The sequence below is a fragment of the Bombyx mori genome, chromosome 28, assembly GCF_030269925.1.
Source record: "Bombyx mori chromosome 28, ASM3026992v2".
NCBI lineage: Eukaryota > Metazoa > Arthropoda > Insecta > Lepidoptera > Bombycidae > Bombyx > Bombyx mori.
In genome coordinates this window covers 4,961,175-4,979,820 of record NC_085134.1, presented here as the reverse complement: position 1 = coordinate 4,979,820, position 18,646 = coordinate 4,961,175, and the positions used below count along the sequence as shown (strand labels likewise).

Genomic DNA, 18,646 nt, shown 5'->3' with positions numbered 1-18,646 from the left:
TGGCCTGATTAGTAAGAGTAGTGGGTGAAAATCATTAACACACAAGTATTGTGTGTAAGTAATGTTTATATTCATGGTGAATTTCTATCAGGACATTTTTTATCTATTATTTCAAGATTTCGACAATCTATTCTAACTCTTATTGATTTTAATGTACATAGTCTGGAAAAGTGCGTAATTACAGGCAAAGTAGACAGTAAAAGCTATTAATTTGCTATTACCACATATAGTTCTGGTTATGTTCATAATTATTTTGTTGTGCAATCTGTTCTGCTACGGAATGAGATACCTCGCGAGATCAGGACCATTACTGACCTGCGCGTGTTCAAGTTAAGGATTCAGCGCATTCAGTTGGTAAAGTTATATGTATACACACACAAATATACACTTATGTACTGCATATATGTTTTTGTGTATATTAGGTGCATACACATTTACTGTCTTTATTAGAATCTATATATAAATAATGTCTATATAAAACTGTTTTACTTTTTTTATTTCATATTTTTTTTAAATATTTTTTTTATTGCCCCTGTAGGCAGTCGAGCATACGGCCCACCTGATGGTGAGTGGTTACCGTCGCCCATGGACTTCAGCAATGCCAGGGGCAGAGCCAAGCCGCTGCCTACCGTTTAATACTCTCCACAAGCCTCGTTTGAAGAAAGACATGACATAAATTAACTTTTTATTTTTAATTCTAACCTATATAAATAGTAGGTGTTCTAGAATTAATATCTTATTCGTAGAGCCATTGGGATGCAAAAACTTTTATAGCACATCACATTTCATTATGTAGAGAGGACATTGAGTAGAAAAAATCCTGAAATGACTTGTAATTTAAATGGCATTTCAATGCAATAAACATGAAAAAGGTAAACAGGAAAAACAAATAAAAGCCCGCTTTTGCTACTACACATACGAATATATTCAATAAGAGTGACATACATAACAATTAATATCAATAAGATAAATAGAAATGTGAATACATATTTCTAAACGATAATTTTAAGTACAAGCCCCTATAAAAAGCCAGAGACCACAATTTTGACGAATTAGAATACTGATGTAACGTGACGTAAAGCCAACTGTCAAAATTAGGTTATGACTTAAACCGAAAAAAAAATTTTTTTTCAATTTGTTTTTACAAAAATTAATGTATTAAGATTGATTTACACAAAAGATTACTTATCTTTGGGCAAAATTATCAGGTTTTGATAGTTTTCACTTAAAATCGTTAATACGATATTGAGGGATTGACATCGATCAGATATTAACCGTAAAAACAGTACAGAGTTTGTCTGAGAACGCTTATTTATACCTGGCAAGGTTCACTATTGACATTACCTATTCTTTCTCGAGAATCCCTCTGTAAATCAATCTTACGTCGTTAAACAATTAAATAAACGAATAAAAAACTTTATGTAAACATTTTGTATGCACTTTAACAGTTTATATATCGACGCTTGAAAGGCAAACGTGACTAAGCGACAATAGCTGCTTTGTACATAAATGATAGGCAAAATAACCATATTCGATGCCCAAAAAAAAAAAAAATTTCTAGGTCCATTAAAATCATTTCTATCCTACAGCTAGATTCGTTAAAATAGATTTTTTTAGGTATTCAGATATATTTTAAATTAATTTCAACTTTAAATTAGTCTACTGTAAAGTTCACGCATTGTCGCTTAGTCACGTTTGCCTTTCAAGCGTCGATATATATTTATAAATATCTAAACATTTTCAAACATTGAAGGCAAAGAGATTGTACATCGTTTAGACAACATTAATTTAATAAATTTATTATTAAAAAATTTACTAAACGTTTTTTTCTAAAATAATGCAAAAGCTATGTATAATGAAACGGTATAACTGTTCACATAATCATAATAAAATCCGAAACAACAAACAGACATTTCTTAAATGGAATTTTACATATTTTTATTACGAAAATTCAGATCTAATATTAAAAAAAAAAACATTACCAACACAAATAAATTCTCAAAAAAAATAAAAAATGTTTTTATCCAAAAAATCACAGGTCCACAGTTACACATTTTAATGAGAGAACAAAAAATTTATTTAAGACAAAATACAAAAAAAATTATGGACCCAACACGCAACAGCGCGATTATCACTTTGGCTGCGTCTTTCACATTCCCTTCTCGTTACTACGGTAATAAGGTCTATCGAAGCGATTCATTCGCGTTTACAAACATTTCGAGGGGTGAAAGGGCATTTGGTTTTTAAGCGACATTGATCTTTGTAATTTAAGTACTTAAAGGTCCGTTTTATTTGGTACTACCTGACCCGGCAGGCTTCGTAGTGCCTCAATCGATAAATAAAAGACTTAAGCTTTTGTATAAAATATACTTAAAACAAACAAAAGAAATCCGTCCGACGGGGGACACATCAAAGGAAAAACAAAATTGTTATTTTTATTTAATTCTCATATTTATCTACCTTTGAAACCTTTTCTGATACTGGATGGAACAAATAATTTAAGACCAAAATAAGCCAAATTGGTCCAGCCGTTCTCGAGTTTTAGCGAGACTAACGAACAGCAATTCATTTTTATATATATAGAAGATAGATAGATAGATTAGCATCAACAATTCGATGTTTTTAATTGAACTTCAATTAAGTTTACCCCATTTCAAATAGCTGAAGATGTTTTTTTTTGTAATGGTATTTTGTCCAAATTTTAACCTTTAAAAAAAACGGCTCTCCAGTAAAGATGCAAAAATGCCTAAACCAAATAACTTCACCCGTCGATTTGTCAACAACAAATCTATCAATACCGGTACAAAAAACGTATCGAACTATGAAAGTCCTTACGTTTTCTACTACGATTCTTCTTTATTGGCAACACTAAAAAAGGTAACAAAAAAAATAACGTTTTATGAACGCAATGAATCCCAACGATCAACTTCAAGATGGATAAGTACAACAAAACATGATCTTATTCTAGGCAATTCGGTTCAGCCTGCACGTGGTCCATAAAGCAATCGAGTCGCTACGATCGCGAATCCAAACAGACATTTTAGGCGATAATCTCGATTTAACAATAGTTAATTTTGTATCCGCGCTATATAAAATATAAATTCGATTCAAAAACCACGCCTGATTATTTCGCCTTCGATTAATAAACACGCCAAACCGAATTAATTGTTTCACAGCCTTTTAGTCTTGGTGGTGGTTCTTGTAGAATTAAAATGTGAAATCTCGTCAACTCAACCGTCACGCGCTCACAAAGATGGCGCTCTGTGAGCACAACATTTCGGCAACAACAAAACCATTCTAGGCACGGTCCAAATAAATCGACTGTACCACAAAAATTGTATTTTATTTTATCTAAACAAAACTTAAGAATTCCGTAATGAATATAAACTTCGTTGATTTATAAAAGATGTAATTTTTCTCACAATTAAACTAAAAGACACTGTTTTTTGATAGCACTATACGCAGAGACGCATCTTACCTCTATAGATAGAGATCATGTGATAGAGATCAGTGTGCTTAGTGCGAGTTTTTTAAGGTTCTCGATAGCGTAAAAGTTAGCTCATATTTGTATGGAATGGGATCGTTTGCCTACGTTTGGCGCTGTTCCAACTGCACACAAAATTGGCTTAACGTTTACGCTATCGAAAACGTTAAGAAACTCGCACTAAGCACACGGGAGATAACTCTCAAACACTCGAACTAAATTCCTAAAACACGTTATTTCAACTTCATAACTATTGAGTGGGATATTAGTGACGCAATTCTCTAGTAAATACAATTTGGAACTACTTTTACTTGGAAGGCTCGTCCGTGACCACGAAAACTGTAAAGTAATATATTCATAATGTTGGAAATACGGTAAACGGCCGTCTGGTGTAGTGGTAAGTCACTACACAAGGGGGTCGCGGGTTCGAATCCCGCCAAGGGAAGATATTTGTAAGATAAATATAAAATGTATTTTCCAGGGTTATGGATTGTATATTAAATATATGTATGTGTATAATAAAAAAATCTTACATTTATATCCGTTATCTGGTACCTGTAACACAAGTTCTTTACGAACTTATCACGGGACCAGTTAACGTGGCGTGATTGTTAGTAAATATTTATTTATATTATTTATTTTTAATATAGTGACACTTAAAAACATGACATTAAAGTGTAAATTACATCGTTTTTATTGTCTTTACGACTCGCGAAGACCGAAGAAAATACTAAATACTAGTTTGGTAGGGTGTCTGTGTGTTATCAAAAAACAGTGTCTCCGACATTATTCACAATACATTTTTGCTGTAAAATATTATGTACGCGTTTTGGTTCTGAAGTTTCGCTTCGGTTATATTAGCCTCTCTCCTATACAGTTTTCAGTCTAAGGGAATGTTAGTTGGTAAGTCTCATCGTTGCCTTACAAAATATATTGTTCGCATACTTACTATTGAACGTTTTATTACTCGTAAAATTTTGTCATAAAAAAATAAGGAAAACGTTTTTTTTTTCTATTAAGAAATTCTAGAAAGTGTTTCGCTCTTACACGTTCATTTGAAGCAAGACATTTTTGGCCTAAACGTATATTGGCCTAATAATAAACTCGAGAGAAAACACTTTTGAATTAATTAAGTCACTTGTCGCCTGTCAAAGGCAATGTCTCTACATGATTACCAGAAGACCACAGTTATTTGTGCGCGATCGTCATTTTAATTTTTCTCATAAACTAAAGCCTTCGTCAAACAGAACGCGTAATTAGAGCGCGTCAGAGCGCTAAACTGACGCCGAGATGTGTTGTACTACTATGGTAACATACCGTCAAACAGAGCCCCAGCGCTATAAGTACGCAGCGCTCTGTCGCGGCGTTAGGACGCTTTGACGTCAGGCGTTGTAGTTTTTTACAAATTTTATTTTAGCGTCAGAGTGAATGTGTATTAAAATACTAGATAATGCCCGAAAAAAATGATATAAATAGTTAGAAAATACCCATGCTTATACAATGCCACATCTGAATCACTCGATTTCTTAATACTTTTAAATGTTCACACTGCTATCAAAAGGCCCTATGATTTGGCGAATGCGTTGCGTCAAGGAGCGTTAGACTCATCTAGTCAATTGGTGTGACATGAAAAGAGCGCGACGTTAAGTACGCGGCGCTAAGTACGCGTTCTGTTTGACAAAGGCTTAAAGGAAATGTCTAAGCTAAAATCTGACGTAGTTTCTTCGATGATAATACGAACAGCTAAATAGTGTTTACACGATTGCATATTTTTAATTGAACGTTTTAAGCGAACACTTATGTTTAGCTCCGCTGTTAGAGTTTCAGTTTGAGCTTTTTAAAATGCAATGCTAATCGGGACGGATGATAATTTGAACCTTTTGACTCCCATGTAGGTCACCGGTGTCCTACGCGGCGCAATGAAGTAATTGTATCGATTTCTGTTATTAAGCGCCTAGGTTGCCTAACTTAGCCTTCTTTTGTTTGTCTTTTAGGTCACTTAGAAATAGATTCGTCTCTCCCAGAGTTTACTAGATTTTTTTTTGTCGTATAGGCAGACGAGCGTACGGCCCACCTGAGCCACATCAGCAATGCCAGGAGCAGAGCCAAGCCGCTGCCTACCGTTTAATACTCTCCACAAGAATTCTTTGAAGAAGGACATGTCATAGCGCTCGGGAAACACCGTGGAGGGGCGCCTTAGTAATAGAAATTGATGTGATTACTTCAATGCGCCACGTAGGGTACCGGTGACCTACGTAGTAGTCAAAGGGTTAACTGAAACAAATCAATTATTGTATACAATGTATACAGAAACAACAGAGCCGTTTTGTTCAACGCGCAATTACTTAAGACTATTTTATGGTTTTCAAATACTATCGAAACTATCGTATTACGATGTTAACTCGATTATTTTATATCGATAAATGGTTCGTCATAATAAAAATCATTTCTCTTAATTGTAAATTATAAAAAAAATCGATACGATATCGAAAGTTTGGTCGATAAATTCAACAAGAGATTTAAATTATTTTTCGTTTTTTTTTCATGCAAGAGCTGCCCCGCATATGTCGATATTTTTCATTTATTTATTCGAATAAGAAAAGTGGCACTTAGATATATATAATAATAGTAATGTAAACTGCATTTGATACAGTAAAAGCGTCTCACTTAAAGCTATATTTTGATAATAATATGTGTATTTGTAATACTTTTCGTTTTTATTCGTATTAATATTATTGTTCTTGTGCAATGCTTTTCGAGATATTAAGAAGCCCTTTGTTTTGATTGGCGTGTATTTGCAGTTCAAGGGCTCGTTGACTAGACGGTTACCGTAGTTCTTCAGTTTCAACTTCCAAATTTAGTCTAATTACGATCGTGTTCGTTGAAATATGATTTCATTCACTTAACTAGGTTTAGTCTTTTTTTAGTTCGCTTAGGGAACTTTCGTTTTTTTTTAATTATTATTATTATTATTAATATTTTACGTGTCGTTTTAAAGCTGCTGTAACTATGTATTAAAATATTTTGTTGACACAACACGGATTCTTTTTCGTAGAAGTAGATCAATTATGTTTTCAATTCAGACTTTTGTTCTAATATTTACAATTTCTTTATTCAGTTCGTTTGATGATTAGAAATCTTAGATTACTATTATCTCTACCTAAGAGGAAAAATTGGCATTAACAAAACGTGATTATAAAGATCTATTCAAATTAATTAATCGTCTATATCGGTTTCGTAATATCGATATTACAAAACGATAAAAAATAATCGACTAATAGACGCAGTCCGCACTCTATTCGATCACGTAACTGCATTACACGCAAGAGTTCGTTGAGAGATGTTGCCAGTAAACATATCATTCGGCCTTTCTCATTTGTTTTTTAAGAGCGATATTATTATTATTATTTTTTTACATTTTTACACGTTCTTTCTTTCTTCAAGGTGGGGAAATATTTTCAGTGAACTTTATCTATTTATTAGAAATAACAAATTTATATATATATGTATGTATATGTAATCGAATTTAAAAGTCTTTTTTTAATGTTTTTTTTACGCTCGGCGTTTGCATTAAAATACCTAAAACTTATACACCATTACTTTAATTAAGAAAAAAATTAAAATAAAGAAATTATTAGAAAAGATAATAAGTGACGAAAAACCCGAAAAACATGTAATCCACGAATAGATTATATAAAAATTTAGGAAGAATTAAAAGAAAATAAAAAATACAAGATTTTAAGTCATCGTAAATACGGACTACACATTTGCGAATAAGTTCCATATGGCAAAATCTAAATCAATTGGTTCAATTGAATAAGAAAATTTCGAAAAGGGCACATCTCTGAAAATGTAAAATGTTCAGGATATGAAAAAAACTGATTATTTTCTAAAGCAGTGTAAAATTTAAAATATTAACTCTTGAGATATATTGTAGTGTTAAATATCAATTAAAGAAAATTACTGGAATTATTATAAAACGGGTGTAGGTAAGCCTCAAAACTACATGTATATGAAAAAACGTATTTGACAAAATATGCGACATGTGCCCTTTTCGAAATTGCATATTCAATTATATCTTCGTTGATATATTTTTATATTTTTTTTTTTATATAGGCCCTTGATCATAGCAAAGGATTCCGTGACTACAGTGACATTAAAATCTGTGAGCCTCGAAAAAAATAAGTGATTCATAAACAACATTTTATCCTATAACGCATTTCTATATACAAGCCGTGCGGCGACATTTAAATTATTTAAGGTGCATTAACATTTTCAATATAGAGATGTGATTTTTTTATGAAACAAAAAAAAAATATTCAGGAACTTTCTTCATAAGAGTAAAATAGTGAGTTTCGTAAACTTACTCTTTGCAACTCTATTTTTATATCGATATTTAATAACGATATTGCTTTTTTCCAAAGGTGAGCTTTTTATAAATCTTTAACCCGCTCCTTAACTCATGAAGGCATTATTAATCATTGTCGTACGTAAAAAATATAAATGTATTTTGTTTTATGTGAAATTTAGGTCATCATCGAGAAATTTATGATAAACATAATATTTAGTTTAATTTTAATATCGAAAAATTCCCAATCTCCATTACGATAATAACAATGAAACGACGACACCATTTTAAACGTCTAACTACGTAATAAAAAGTTTACTTATTACTAAAAGTTATAATAAAACTAATGTTTCGATCGAACGTTCTAGAAAATTTTTCTATGATATATTTTTTTTTTCGAATGCTTTGTATCGATTGTCCGAATTCATCCGAATGAAACTGAGATTGTTGTTACATAATTAGAGGTGAGATTTTCTTTGAACATTCACCATGTTTCAGAGGTCGAAACAATTCACTCGAAAAATATACAATTATAAACGATACGCATAGTGTGCACTCAGACTTAACTTGGAAACTAAAGGTCTATTATAGGTTGTATTATTAAAGTTATACTTCTTTAGGCGCGTTATGAAAAATTGATGAGAGTGAAATTTTACGATGCGCGCGCACCGTGACACAAAATTAACAGAAATGTAGTTGCCCACAAGTGCTCCAATACAATTGAGGTTAACTATCCGTATGTATTATTTAGTAATATAACTGACAAAATTATTATTTAATATAATTCATACTAAATTATATTAAATTATTAACGTTAAATATTTATTATTAATTATTTAATATTTAAAAAAAAAAGAAATAAATTTAATAAAAATAAAGTATAACTTCTGACGCGCGTACATAAGTACACGCACCCTTTTTTATTTGAGATACCAACTTTTAACGCTTGTATGAATTATATATGATACCGTGTAGCCGCGTATTTTCGTCAAAATAAACTTTTATATTAAAATTGATTGCAATCAAGTCGCAATTCGTCAATACATGGGGGTCGAAAAAATTTAACATCCAAATAGAAATTTTACGTCATAGCTGGCAACCCCAACTTAAGTTGAACATTTTCACTGTTGTCTTTGATCGATACTTTGATAAGACGTATCCGTGTCAGTTATTAATTCGCCCTAACAATAAAAAAAAATATATCGGCGCTTGAAAGGCAAAAGTGATTAAGCGACAATAACTGCTTAGTACATAAATTATAGGCAATAACCATATTCGATGCGCAAAAAAAATATATTTCTAGGTCTATTAAAATCATTTCAATCCTACAGCTACTAGCTAGATTCTAGTACAGCTGGATTCGTTAAAATAAATTTTGTTTTCAGGTATTTCAACTTTAAATTAGTCTACTGTAAAGTTCACGCATTGTCGCTTAGTCACGTTGGCCTTTCAAGCGTCGATATGCTTTGCATATAAAAAAATTGCATATTCTCTTATTTCTTTAAATTACAATTACTGCTATTTCCATGTCTTGCACTATCCCTAGAATCTGTTTCAGAGACATAAAAACAAATTTACTCTTAATATTTTTTAAAATTTTCGATTAGCAAAGTCAAAGAACACACTATAGTTCGCGTTTGTATAACAAAACGTTTCACGTCAGACATCTATTTAAATGAACATTAGAACTGAATGTGGTCATACAAAAACGACACAGTGACAGTCTACCTTCGATCCAAAACAGTAACAAATACATTTTATTATTTCCAAACAAGAAAAAACGATTAAATCTAAAATCGGTAACCTTACAACGGTGATATTGGTAGCGGTCGCCATTTTTGTCAAACCCTGTCAAATATTCTTTAAAGCTTCATAAAAAATGATAACTTAGTATTAATACTTTTTTTCGGTCAGTTTCTGACAGTCACAGACTAAGTAACTTTTATTATCAATACCATTCAATTATGCTATTAACCACATTCAATTCTATTTCCAATATTTATTTTAAACATAAAATCAATTCAAATATTTGATTTGATCAAGATTACTTAAATTGACAATAAATCAATAATAACAAAAATATAAGTTTGAAGGTATCCAAGCAAAAACACTTAACTTTGGTCAACTCGATCCTTTCTGTACCTATAATTAAAAAAAAAACATTTTTAAAGCCGGCAACTTAATGTGTTGCTAGAGTTAAAACTCTACTATACATATCGTACGTATATAACGATAATTTATTGTATTTCGGACATCCCTAAAGCCGCTTTCAGACTACACTATAATAATAGCATACATATACATACAGCATATACTATATATAGCTCATATCGCGCACCATACATTGTTATGGACACGTTCACACCGTACTGTACTATATATTATTGACTAAGTGTAGGCTGCTATACTATATTACACTATAGTATAGCGTGGTCTGAAAGCAGCTTAAGTCCGGGGGAACTGACAAGACATGTTCGCGGAAGGATTTTTTGGTGGGAAAGCGATGAGTGAAGTTGTGTGATTTGTTTTATTTTGTTTATTTAGTGTTTGTTCAGGTTTAAATGTGTAATAACGGTGGTTTATTAACTGTTTAATACCTGTGATAGTGCACAAATGTGGGAAAATGAAACAAAACCGCTGAACGCAACTTCTCGGGATCCTCCAAAAAGTCCACTGAAGAAAAATCTCAGTAAATGACCACCATTTTACTGAGATTATATTTCATTCCATATCAACTCATCTTATTTCATTTCACCCCATATCATATTTTTTTATAAAAATAAGAATATAAATTAAAATAAGACATGACTTAAAGGTCTTAGTTACCAGGTCATAAAATCACTTAAAAAAAATGTTCTCGGAAGGATACAGGCGAGCTGACGGTGAGTGGTTGTGTACAGCACTGACCTGCAGGCGGTGGGGCGCGCCAGCTCGCGGCGGATGTAGTCGAGGCGCTGCTTGGCGCGCGAGCGGGAGCGCAGCGCCGGGTGCAGCGCCCCCCACGGCGTCGGCCGCCACTTCAGCTCCGGGATACGGGAGGCCTGAAGGTATACCGCGTGATCGTGAGCGCTAGTACATTTGTGACGAACGTAATAGCATTACGAAGTTCGAGGCTTTTTGTAAGACGATTGTTTGGAGTGAAGTTCCTTATGGGACGATGCGCAGGGGCACCCTAACCGGGAAAAAACGTCCGCAACGTAAGATTTTTATTAGTGTGTACAGTGTACGACTTAACTTTGTAATAACATACAAAAATAGTACAATGTGCGCCAAGGGAGAAACGTTGGACATTTCCTCCCGCGTGAATTCATCACACGAATCTTTGGGCGATATGAGAATCTAACTACTTTGAACTCGAGTCGACCGAGTCACTCTACTGGTGGTAAGACGTCTGGTTAGTCTGTACGGGTAGGTACCACCACCCTGCCTATTTCTGCCGTGAAGCAGTAATGCGTTTCGGTTTGAAGGGCGAAGTAAGCGTTGTACTATAAAAACTGAGAGTTACAAGTTACAACTCATGTCTCAAGGTGGGTGGCGGCATTTACATTGTAGATGTCCATGGGCTCCGGTAACCACTCAACACAAGGTGGGCCGTGAACTCGTCCACACATCGAAGCAATGAAAAAAAGCTATAACGAGTCTAGTACAATATCGACACCCTGTATAATAGTGAATGTATAGTAAAATATAGACACCTTGTATAATAGTGTTGTCTGGTACAATATAGACCCCCTGTATAATAGTGTATGTCTAGTACAATATAGACACCCTGAATAATACTGTATGTCTTGTACAATGTAGACCCCCTGTATAAAAGTGTATATCTAGTACAATATAGACACTCTGTATAATAGTGTATGTCTAATACAATATAGACACCCTGTATAATAGTGTATGTACGTGTATTGTGAGGCTAGCGACCTGCACGGCTCTGGGCGAGGTGATGTCGGCCACGTCGGCGAGCAGCACGCGCGGCGGGCCGGCGGCGGCGCGGCCCCGGCGCCGGTGCACCGCCGACACGTCCAGCTGCCGGAGCGACTTGCGAAGCCGCACGAACCCGATGACGTCATACTGCCAGATCCAGTACCCTGCACCGCGCAGGACAGGACACACGTCATCATTCATTACCTCATGTGATAATCCGTAGCCGACCCCCCTTAGACCAAAGACCCATCAAACTTACCATGAATAACGAGTCTCTGCAATCGTTCACATTGCCAGCAGAGCAATACGAAAGGATTCACATTTATCGAGTCCTCCTGCAATTACAAAATAATAAGAACTAGAGGTCCCGCAGTAGTCGAAATTCGACTATAATTATTGGAATTGTAAGTTTGTACACTATTATGATTGTATTTTATACTTCTATAATTTGACCACAGACGTCAAGAACAAAAGTTTGACAATTAATAGTATGCATGGGTGTGTGCGTCAAGTACATGGTAGGTAGTGTGTGTAATCTTTTCTTTATTGATTGAATGTATCTTTTATGCATTATTTAAAAAAAAATATTAGCATTGTGCACTTCTTCTCTATATTCTCTATAAGTGTGGAATTTCATACTCCTCCGTCCGCGCAATTTTCGTAAAATGGGATACAAAGTTTTTGTTTCACGTATTAATATATAGATTAAAAAGCAAATTTTAGCACAAAATAACTAAAGAGCTAACGCAAATGGACATAGAACCTTGACTGCTTTAGAGGCTAAACGCTTTTCTGTCAACCAAAATTCGCTGTATGGTTTTCTTTTAGTGGCTTGATGAAATAGGGCTCATGTCATCAGACTCATAAACCTCCTCCAAAGGGCGGTTGCATGCAGATTAAGGGCCGCAGTCTGCGTTTTACAATTATCATAGGAAGCTGCTGTCCATTCTCTGGGGAACCGTCAAGTCGTCTTTTGTGATACCCAGGGAAGGATACGAGAAAGTGGTTTTTTTTTGACACTGCGATGTCTAATAAGAGTTATTTTATAGTTTTCATAGTATATATTATTACTAGCGAACCCGACAGACGTTGTTCTGCAAAAATTCATTCAAGTCGATCCAGCCGTTTAGTTGCAGTATAGATAAATAACCTATATACCGAGTGCAGCGCCATCTGCCGGGCTGATTTGTGAATCTAAACCATCTAGGGCGCCACCCAACCGCACACAAAAAAAATCATTCAAATCAGTCAGTTATTATATTATAATACTTTGTGTATTAATTGTATGTATATTTACGGAGATATGTATGTGTGTATGTATGTGTACATATATGTATATGTATTTCACTGGAATGGTACACCGCGCGTAGTTCGTTTCCAAATGATTCTTGTCCACCTTGATGGTTGTCTGGAAGAGATCGCTCTTAGCGATAAGACCGCCAATTTTACTTTTTTGTGTTTAATGTATCGCACTGTTTATTTGTTTTTTGGTGTACAATAAAGAATACTCTCTCTTTCTCTCTCTCAGTCCAGCCGTTTAGGAGGAGTCCAGTGACAGATACACGCACAGAAGAAATATAGGTATATATAAAGATAGGGTAGCCTTGAAAATCTTGCCTAAGTCTGTGATTATAGAATGTCACCCAGGGATAGCGTAGCTGTCCAACAGTAAAATAATTTTGGAAATCGGTTCAGTAGCTTCGGAGCCTATTCAATACACACAAACAAACAAATCTTTCCTCTGTATAATATTATTATTATATTATATTATAAGTATAAATATAAGTATAGATTAATTACCGCAATAATGTTGTGCGTGGAACTGATGAGGCGCTCGTACTTATCGTTTGAGTCATTCGGGCAGTCCACCCACACGAGCTCCCGCAGCGTCAGGTGGAATTTATCGACGACATGATGCAGGAACGGCGTGTGAAGCTGTTTGGGAGGTTTGGACAACGTTAACCGGACATCGCAAATTCTTTGGACATACAAAATCTTTTATCGTACTTCATCGGTCAATGAACTTTTTGTGTTGAGTCGCTGGCTAGATTCAATGAAACTTGATTTACAAATAAATACCTAGTCAGGTCATAAGTATTGTCACACAGTAAAAACTTTTCTTTTAGAATGCTGGCCACAAAAAAGTTTATTGAATTCGAATTTCGAATTGTTCATGAAAATAAAAATGTATACTTTTAGAATTTTACTCATTTTTAAATATGGAGTGGACGCTTAAAGAAGACCGTGTTGCAGTTATTGCGTTGCATCGTTGCGGTTACGCGCCAATTCAAATTTTTAACATACTAAAAATTTTGAATATAACCAAAAGATTCGTTTATCGTACCATCAAACGATACAATGAAGACTCTAGTGTAGATGACAGGTCAAGAAGTGGTCGCCCTCGGTCTGTTAGGACTCCAGCAGTGATAAAAGCTGTGAAGGCGCGAATTCAAAGAAATCCCAAACGTAAGCAGAAACTGTTGGCCCTTCAGATGGGGTTAAGCATAACCACGGTGAAAAGGGTGTTAAATGAAGACTTAGGGCTTCGGGCATATCGAAGAAAAACAGGATATCGTTTGAATGCTCGTCTAATGGACCTGAGACTGAAGAGATGCCGCGCTTTGTTGAAGCGGTACGCGGGAAAAAAATATCGTGAAATTCTTTTTTCGGATGAAAAATTTTTTACCGTAGAAGAGAGCTACAACAAACAAAATGATAAGGTGTACGCACACAGTAGTGAAGAAGCGAGCAACCGTATTCCGCGTGTCCAACGAGGTCATTTTCCATCCTCGCTCATGGTATGGTTGGGAGTTTCTTATTGGGGCTTAACAGAGGTACATTTTTGTGAGAAAGGTGTAAAAACGAATGCAGTTGTGTATCAAAATACAGTCCTGACGAACCTTGTGGAACCTGTTTCTCATACCATGTTCAATAACAGGCACTGGGTATTCCAACAAGATTCGGCGCCAGCTCATAGAGCGAAGAGCACACAAGACTGGCTGGCGGCGCGTGAAATCGACTTCATCCGGCACGAAGACTGGCCCTCCTCCAGTCCAGATTTGAATCCGTTAGATTACAAGATATGGCAACACTTGGAGGAAAAGGCGTGCTCAAAGCCTCATCCCAATTTGGAGTCACTCAAGACATCCTTGATTAAGGCAGCCGCCGATATTGACATGGACCTCATTCGTGCTGCGATAGACGACTGGCCGCGCAAATTGAAGGCCTGTATTCAAAATCACGGAGGTCATTTTGAATAAACCTTAGTGTCATAAGAATCTATGTTTTGTTAAGTTCATTTTGGTATATGAATGGTTACATAATGAATAAACTTGTTTCAATTATTTTACATTAAACATGTGACAGAATTTATGAACTGACTAGGTAATAGTTTAAAAAAAAACTAACAAAATACGCTTTTATAGAAAATCCAACTAAAAAGAAAGAAAAGCGTGGGGTGCGTGGTATCAATAGTTATAAATATTTTATGAACAGATATGAGTAAAAGGGTTATTTTGATAATATCCTGAAAAGCACCCCACGCTTTTTTACAATAAAATCATTTTTTCTAAACACTTTTTTTAATTCAATTTTATTTTCTATTTTTTAGTTGGATATTCTAGAAAAGCGTATTTTGTTAGTTTTTTAAACTATTATTTATTTTTCATTTTTTAGTTGAATTTCAATGTTTTTTTTTCTTTCTTTTTTTAATTTTGATTTGTCATCGGTCTTTAATAAGTATACCAAATTTCGAGTTGATCCGACGTTTTGAAGGGGATCAAAATCGTTACAAATCCGTTACATACATACATACGTCTGAAGCTAATAAAAGCGTATTAAAATACAAAACACATGCTGAGTACGTCCAAATGTTTTGTAAAACTACAACGACTAGTGTTGCCATATGTTAATGTGTTGCACTATGTTTATGTGTTGCCAGATTAGAAACAATTTTAAATAAAACGTAATGTTTATGATTGCCCTAAACACCTACTGATTAGAAGAACCTGCGTAGTTTCCTCGTTATTTACCGGAACCAATAGACGTCAAAACGTGAACGTATGTTCAATGTATGTTTTGAAGTCGTCGTGGCCTGAAGGATAAGACGTCCGGTGCATTCGTATGTAGCGATGCAACGGTGTTCGAATCCCGCTGGCGGGTACCAATTTTTCTAATGAAATACGTACTCAACCTATGTTCACGATTGACCTCCACGGTGAAGGAATAACATCGTGCAATAAAAATCAAACCCGCAAAATTATAATTTGCGTAATTACTGGTGGTAGGACCTCTAGTGAGTCCGCACGGGTAGGTACCACCGCCCCGCCTATTTCTGCCGTGAAGCAGTAATACGTTTCGGTTTGAAGAGTGGGGCAGCCGTTGTGACTATACTGAGACCTTAGAACTATATCTCAAGGTGTGTGCTGCTTTAATTTACGTTGTAGATGTCTATGGGCTCCAGTAACCACTTAACACCAGGTAGGCTGTGAGCTCGTCCACACATCTAAGAAATAAAAAAAATAAAAATAAAAATGTTGAGACACAAGTTCGAAGCCTCAATTTTATTGTACAAGGACTGTCGCATCCATCAAACCGAAACGCATTTTCTAGTATGAGTACGGAAATTTAGAAGTTTTACCGGCTTGATTTTTATTTACGCGCAATTTTATTTCTTTATCATACAATTCGTTCGTGTAAATATTTTAAGTACGTGTTTTATAATAAAAAAAATACTACCTGCCTGCGGGATTCGAACACAGGCAGAGTGGAATCGCTCGATACGAATGCACCAGTCGTCTTATCCTTTAGGCCACGAGACCAAATACTATTAACATGGGACGAATGAGACTAACGCGGTATTCCCATTTATTTTGAAAACGTGTATATAATCCAAATTAATTGAACATATAATTTCCATACTGTTGATTTATTATGTATATGTAAGTATATTAGTATGTATGTATATTGATATATAAATCAAATAGATATATTTCGTATCATGTGTAATATCTATTTATTGTATGTGCATATTTTCTATACTAATGTAATGTCTATAGTACACCGCAACATACCTGCTACATTTTTATATTTTTTAGAATTTCTGTAAATTAAATGGTTATCTGGAAGAGATCGCTTTTAGCGATAAGACCGCCAATTGTACAAACGTATCTGCTTTTTGATTGTTTTTTAATGTAAATTGTGTTTTGGTGTACAATAAAGTGTATTCTCTCTCTCCCCCTCTCTCTCTCTCTCCCTCCCTCTCTCTCTCTCTCTCTCTCTCCCTCTCTCCCTCTCTCCCTCTCTCCCTCTCTCTCTCTCTCTCCCTCCCTCTCTCTAATTCTAATTCCTAAACACAATATAATTAAGTAATATTGAAGTTGTTACTCACGGCCTCGCAGAAAAACACCTTTAATGAACACAGAGACATCCCCTCGACTAGAACGTTGTTCATCAATTCGTAGAACATCCTATACGGTGTAGTGATCTGAAAAAAATATATAATAATAAAAAGCCTTTTTATTTCTGGTTTTACAATCTTAAGTGGATTATAAATATTACATTAAACAACAAATATGACTTTTGTTAGCAAGATAGCTTAAATTACATTAGTAGTTATTTCTGCCGTGAAGCAGTAATGCGTTTCGGTTTGAATGGCGGGGCAGCCGCTGTAACTATACTGAGACTCATATCTGAAGATGGGTGGCGGTACTTACGTTGTAGATGTCTATGGGCTCCGGTAACCACTTAACAGCAGGTGGGCGAGCTCACGGCTCGTCCACCCATGTATGCAATAAAAAAAAAAAAAGTGTGTGTGTCCGCTCCGACGCACGACTGGAGTTTACTGGATATAAAAAATTAAACGAAAAAAAGTGTGTGTGTCCGCTCCGACGCACGACTGGAGTTTACTGGATATAAATATAAATTTGTGTCAGTTGAATACAGTAAAATATGGAAGTTACGTATTCTAGTGAGAATGATCCGGGAGTTGCGAAACACGTGGATGCGGTAATTAAGTAAGTCTATATAATTCACTTTTACAATTAATATATAAGTTGTCCATTCACTGATAGAAGGAATTGTTTATATTTAATAAGCTTTATTAATAAATGATTTGTAGCGGGTTATATTCGGGTATCAACCCACTAACAGTTGATACGTTCAGGAATCGAACCCGAACGGCGTCCGGCCACAAGCAAAACGATGTCGGTAAATTAAACGAAACAATACGAGAAATAGTTCTATATTACGACAACACGATACACTACAGATTATTAACAAATTAACGAGACACAAAACAAACGACTAACAAATATATGAAAATACAATAATGAGAGAAACGCGCGATCAGTACGAGGCTTTGTGGCGGACTGCCGGCGCAGCAGCCCGGCGTCACCTGCGATAACGCGGCCGCGCGTTGGCTCCTGATTGGCGCGCGCACGCATCACCATCAGCCAATCAGGCGCATAACGCATTTCGTGTGACATGCTATACTCTCTAGTACGATTTTGGTCCCCATAATTTTCATACCCCGGGCCTATATATGTAAATCGATTCTTAAGGAGTAAACTCCAACAATACGAGAAATAGTTCTATATTACGACAACACGATACACTACAGATTATTAACAAATTAACGAGACACAAAACAAACGACTAACAAATATATGAAAATACAATAATGAGAGAAACGCGCGATCAGTACGAGGCTTTGTGGCGGACTGCCGGCGCAGCAGCCCGGCGTCACCTGCGATAACGCGGCCGCGCGTTGGCTCCTGATTGGCGCGCGCACGCATCACGCAATCAGGAGCCAATCAGGCGCATAACGCATTTCGTGTGACATGCTAGTACGATTTTGGTCCCCATAATTTTCATACCCCGGGCCTATATAT

General features: G+C 35.4%; 1 protein-coding gene across 1 annotated transcript in view; it reads right to left on the bottom strand.

Annotated features, from left to right (window-relative positions):
- Positions 1–901: 901 nt before the first annotated feature.
- The window catches only part of LOC101739175 (uncharacterized), a 34,404-nt gene continuing 16,659 nt past the window's right edge, over positions 902–18,646 (bottom strand). Inside the window, exons 8-13 of the mRNA XM_038021217.2 lie at positions 17,146–17,241; positions 13,557–13,691; positions 12,016–12,091; positions 11,754–11,920; positions 10,740–10,873; positions 902–9,974 (exon numbers count right to left, since the gene is read on the bottom strand). Of these exons, the coding sequence (XP_037877145.1) occupies positions 9,944–9,974; positions 10,740–10,873; positions 11,754–11,920; positions 12,016–12,091; positions 13,557–13,691; positions 17,146–17,241 (639 nt within the window). The 3' untranslated portion in view covers positions 902–9,943. The remainder of the gene's footprint in view (positions 9,975–10,739; positions 10,874–11,753; positions 11,921–12,015; positions 12,092–13,556; positions 13,692–17,145; positions 17,242–18,646) is intronic.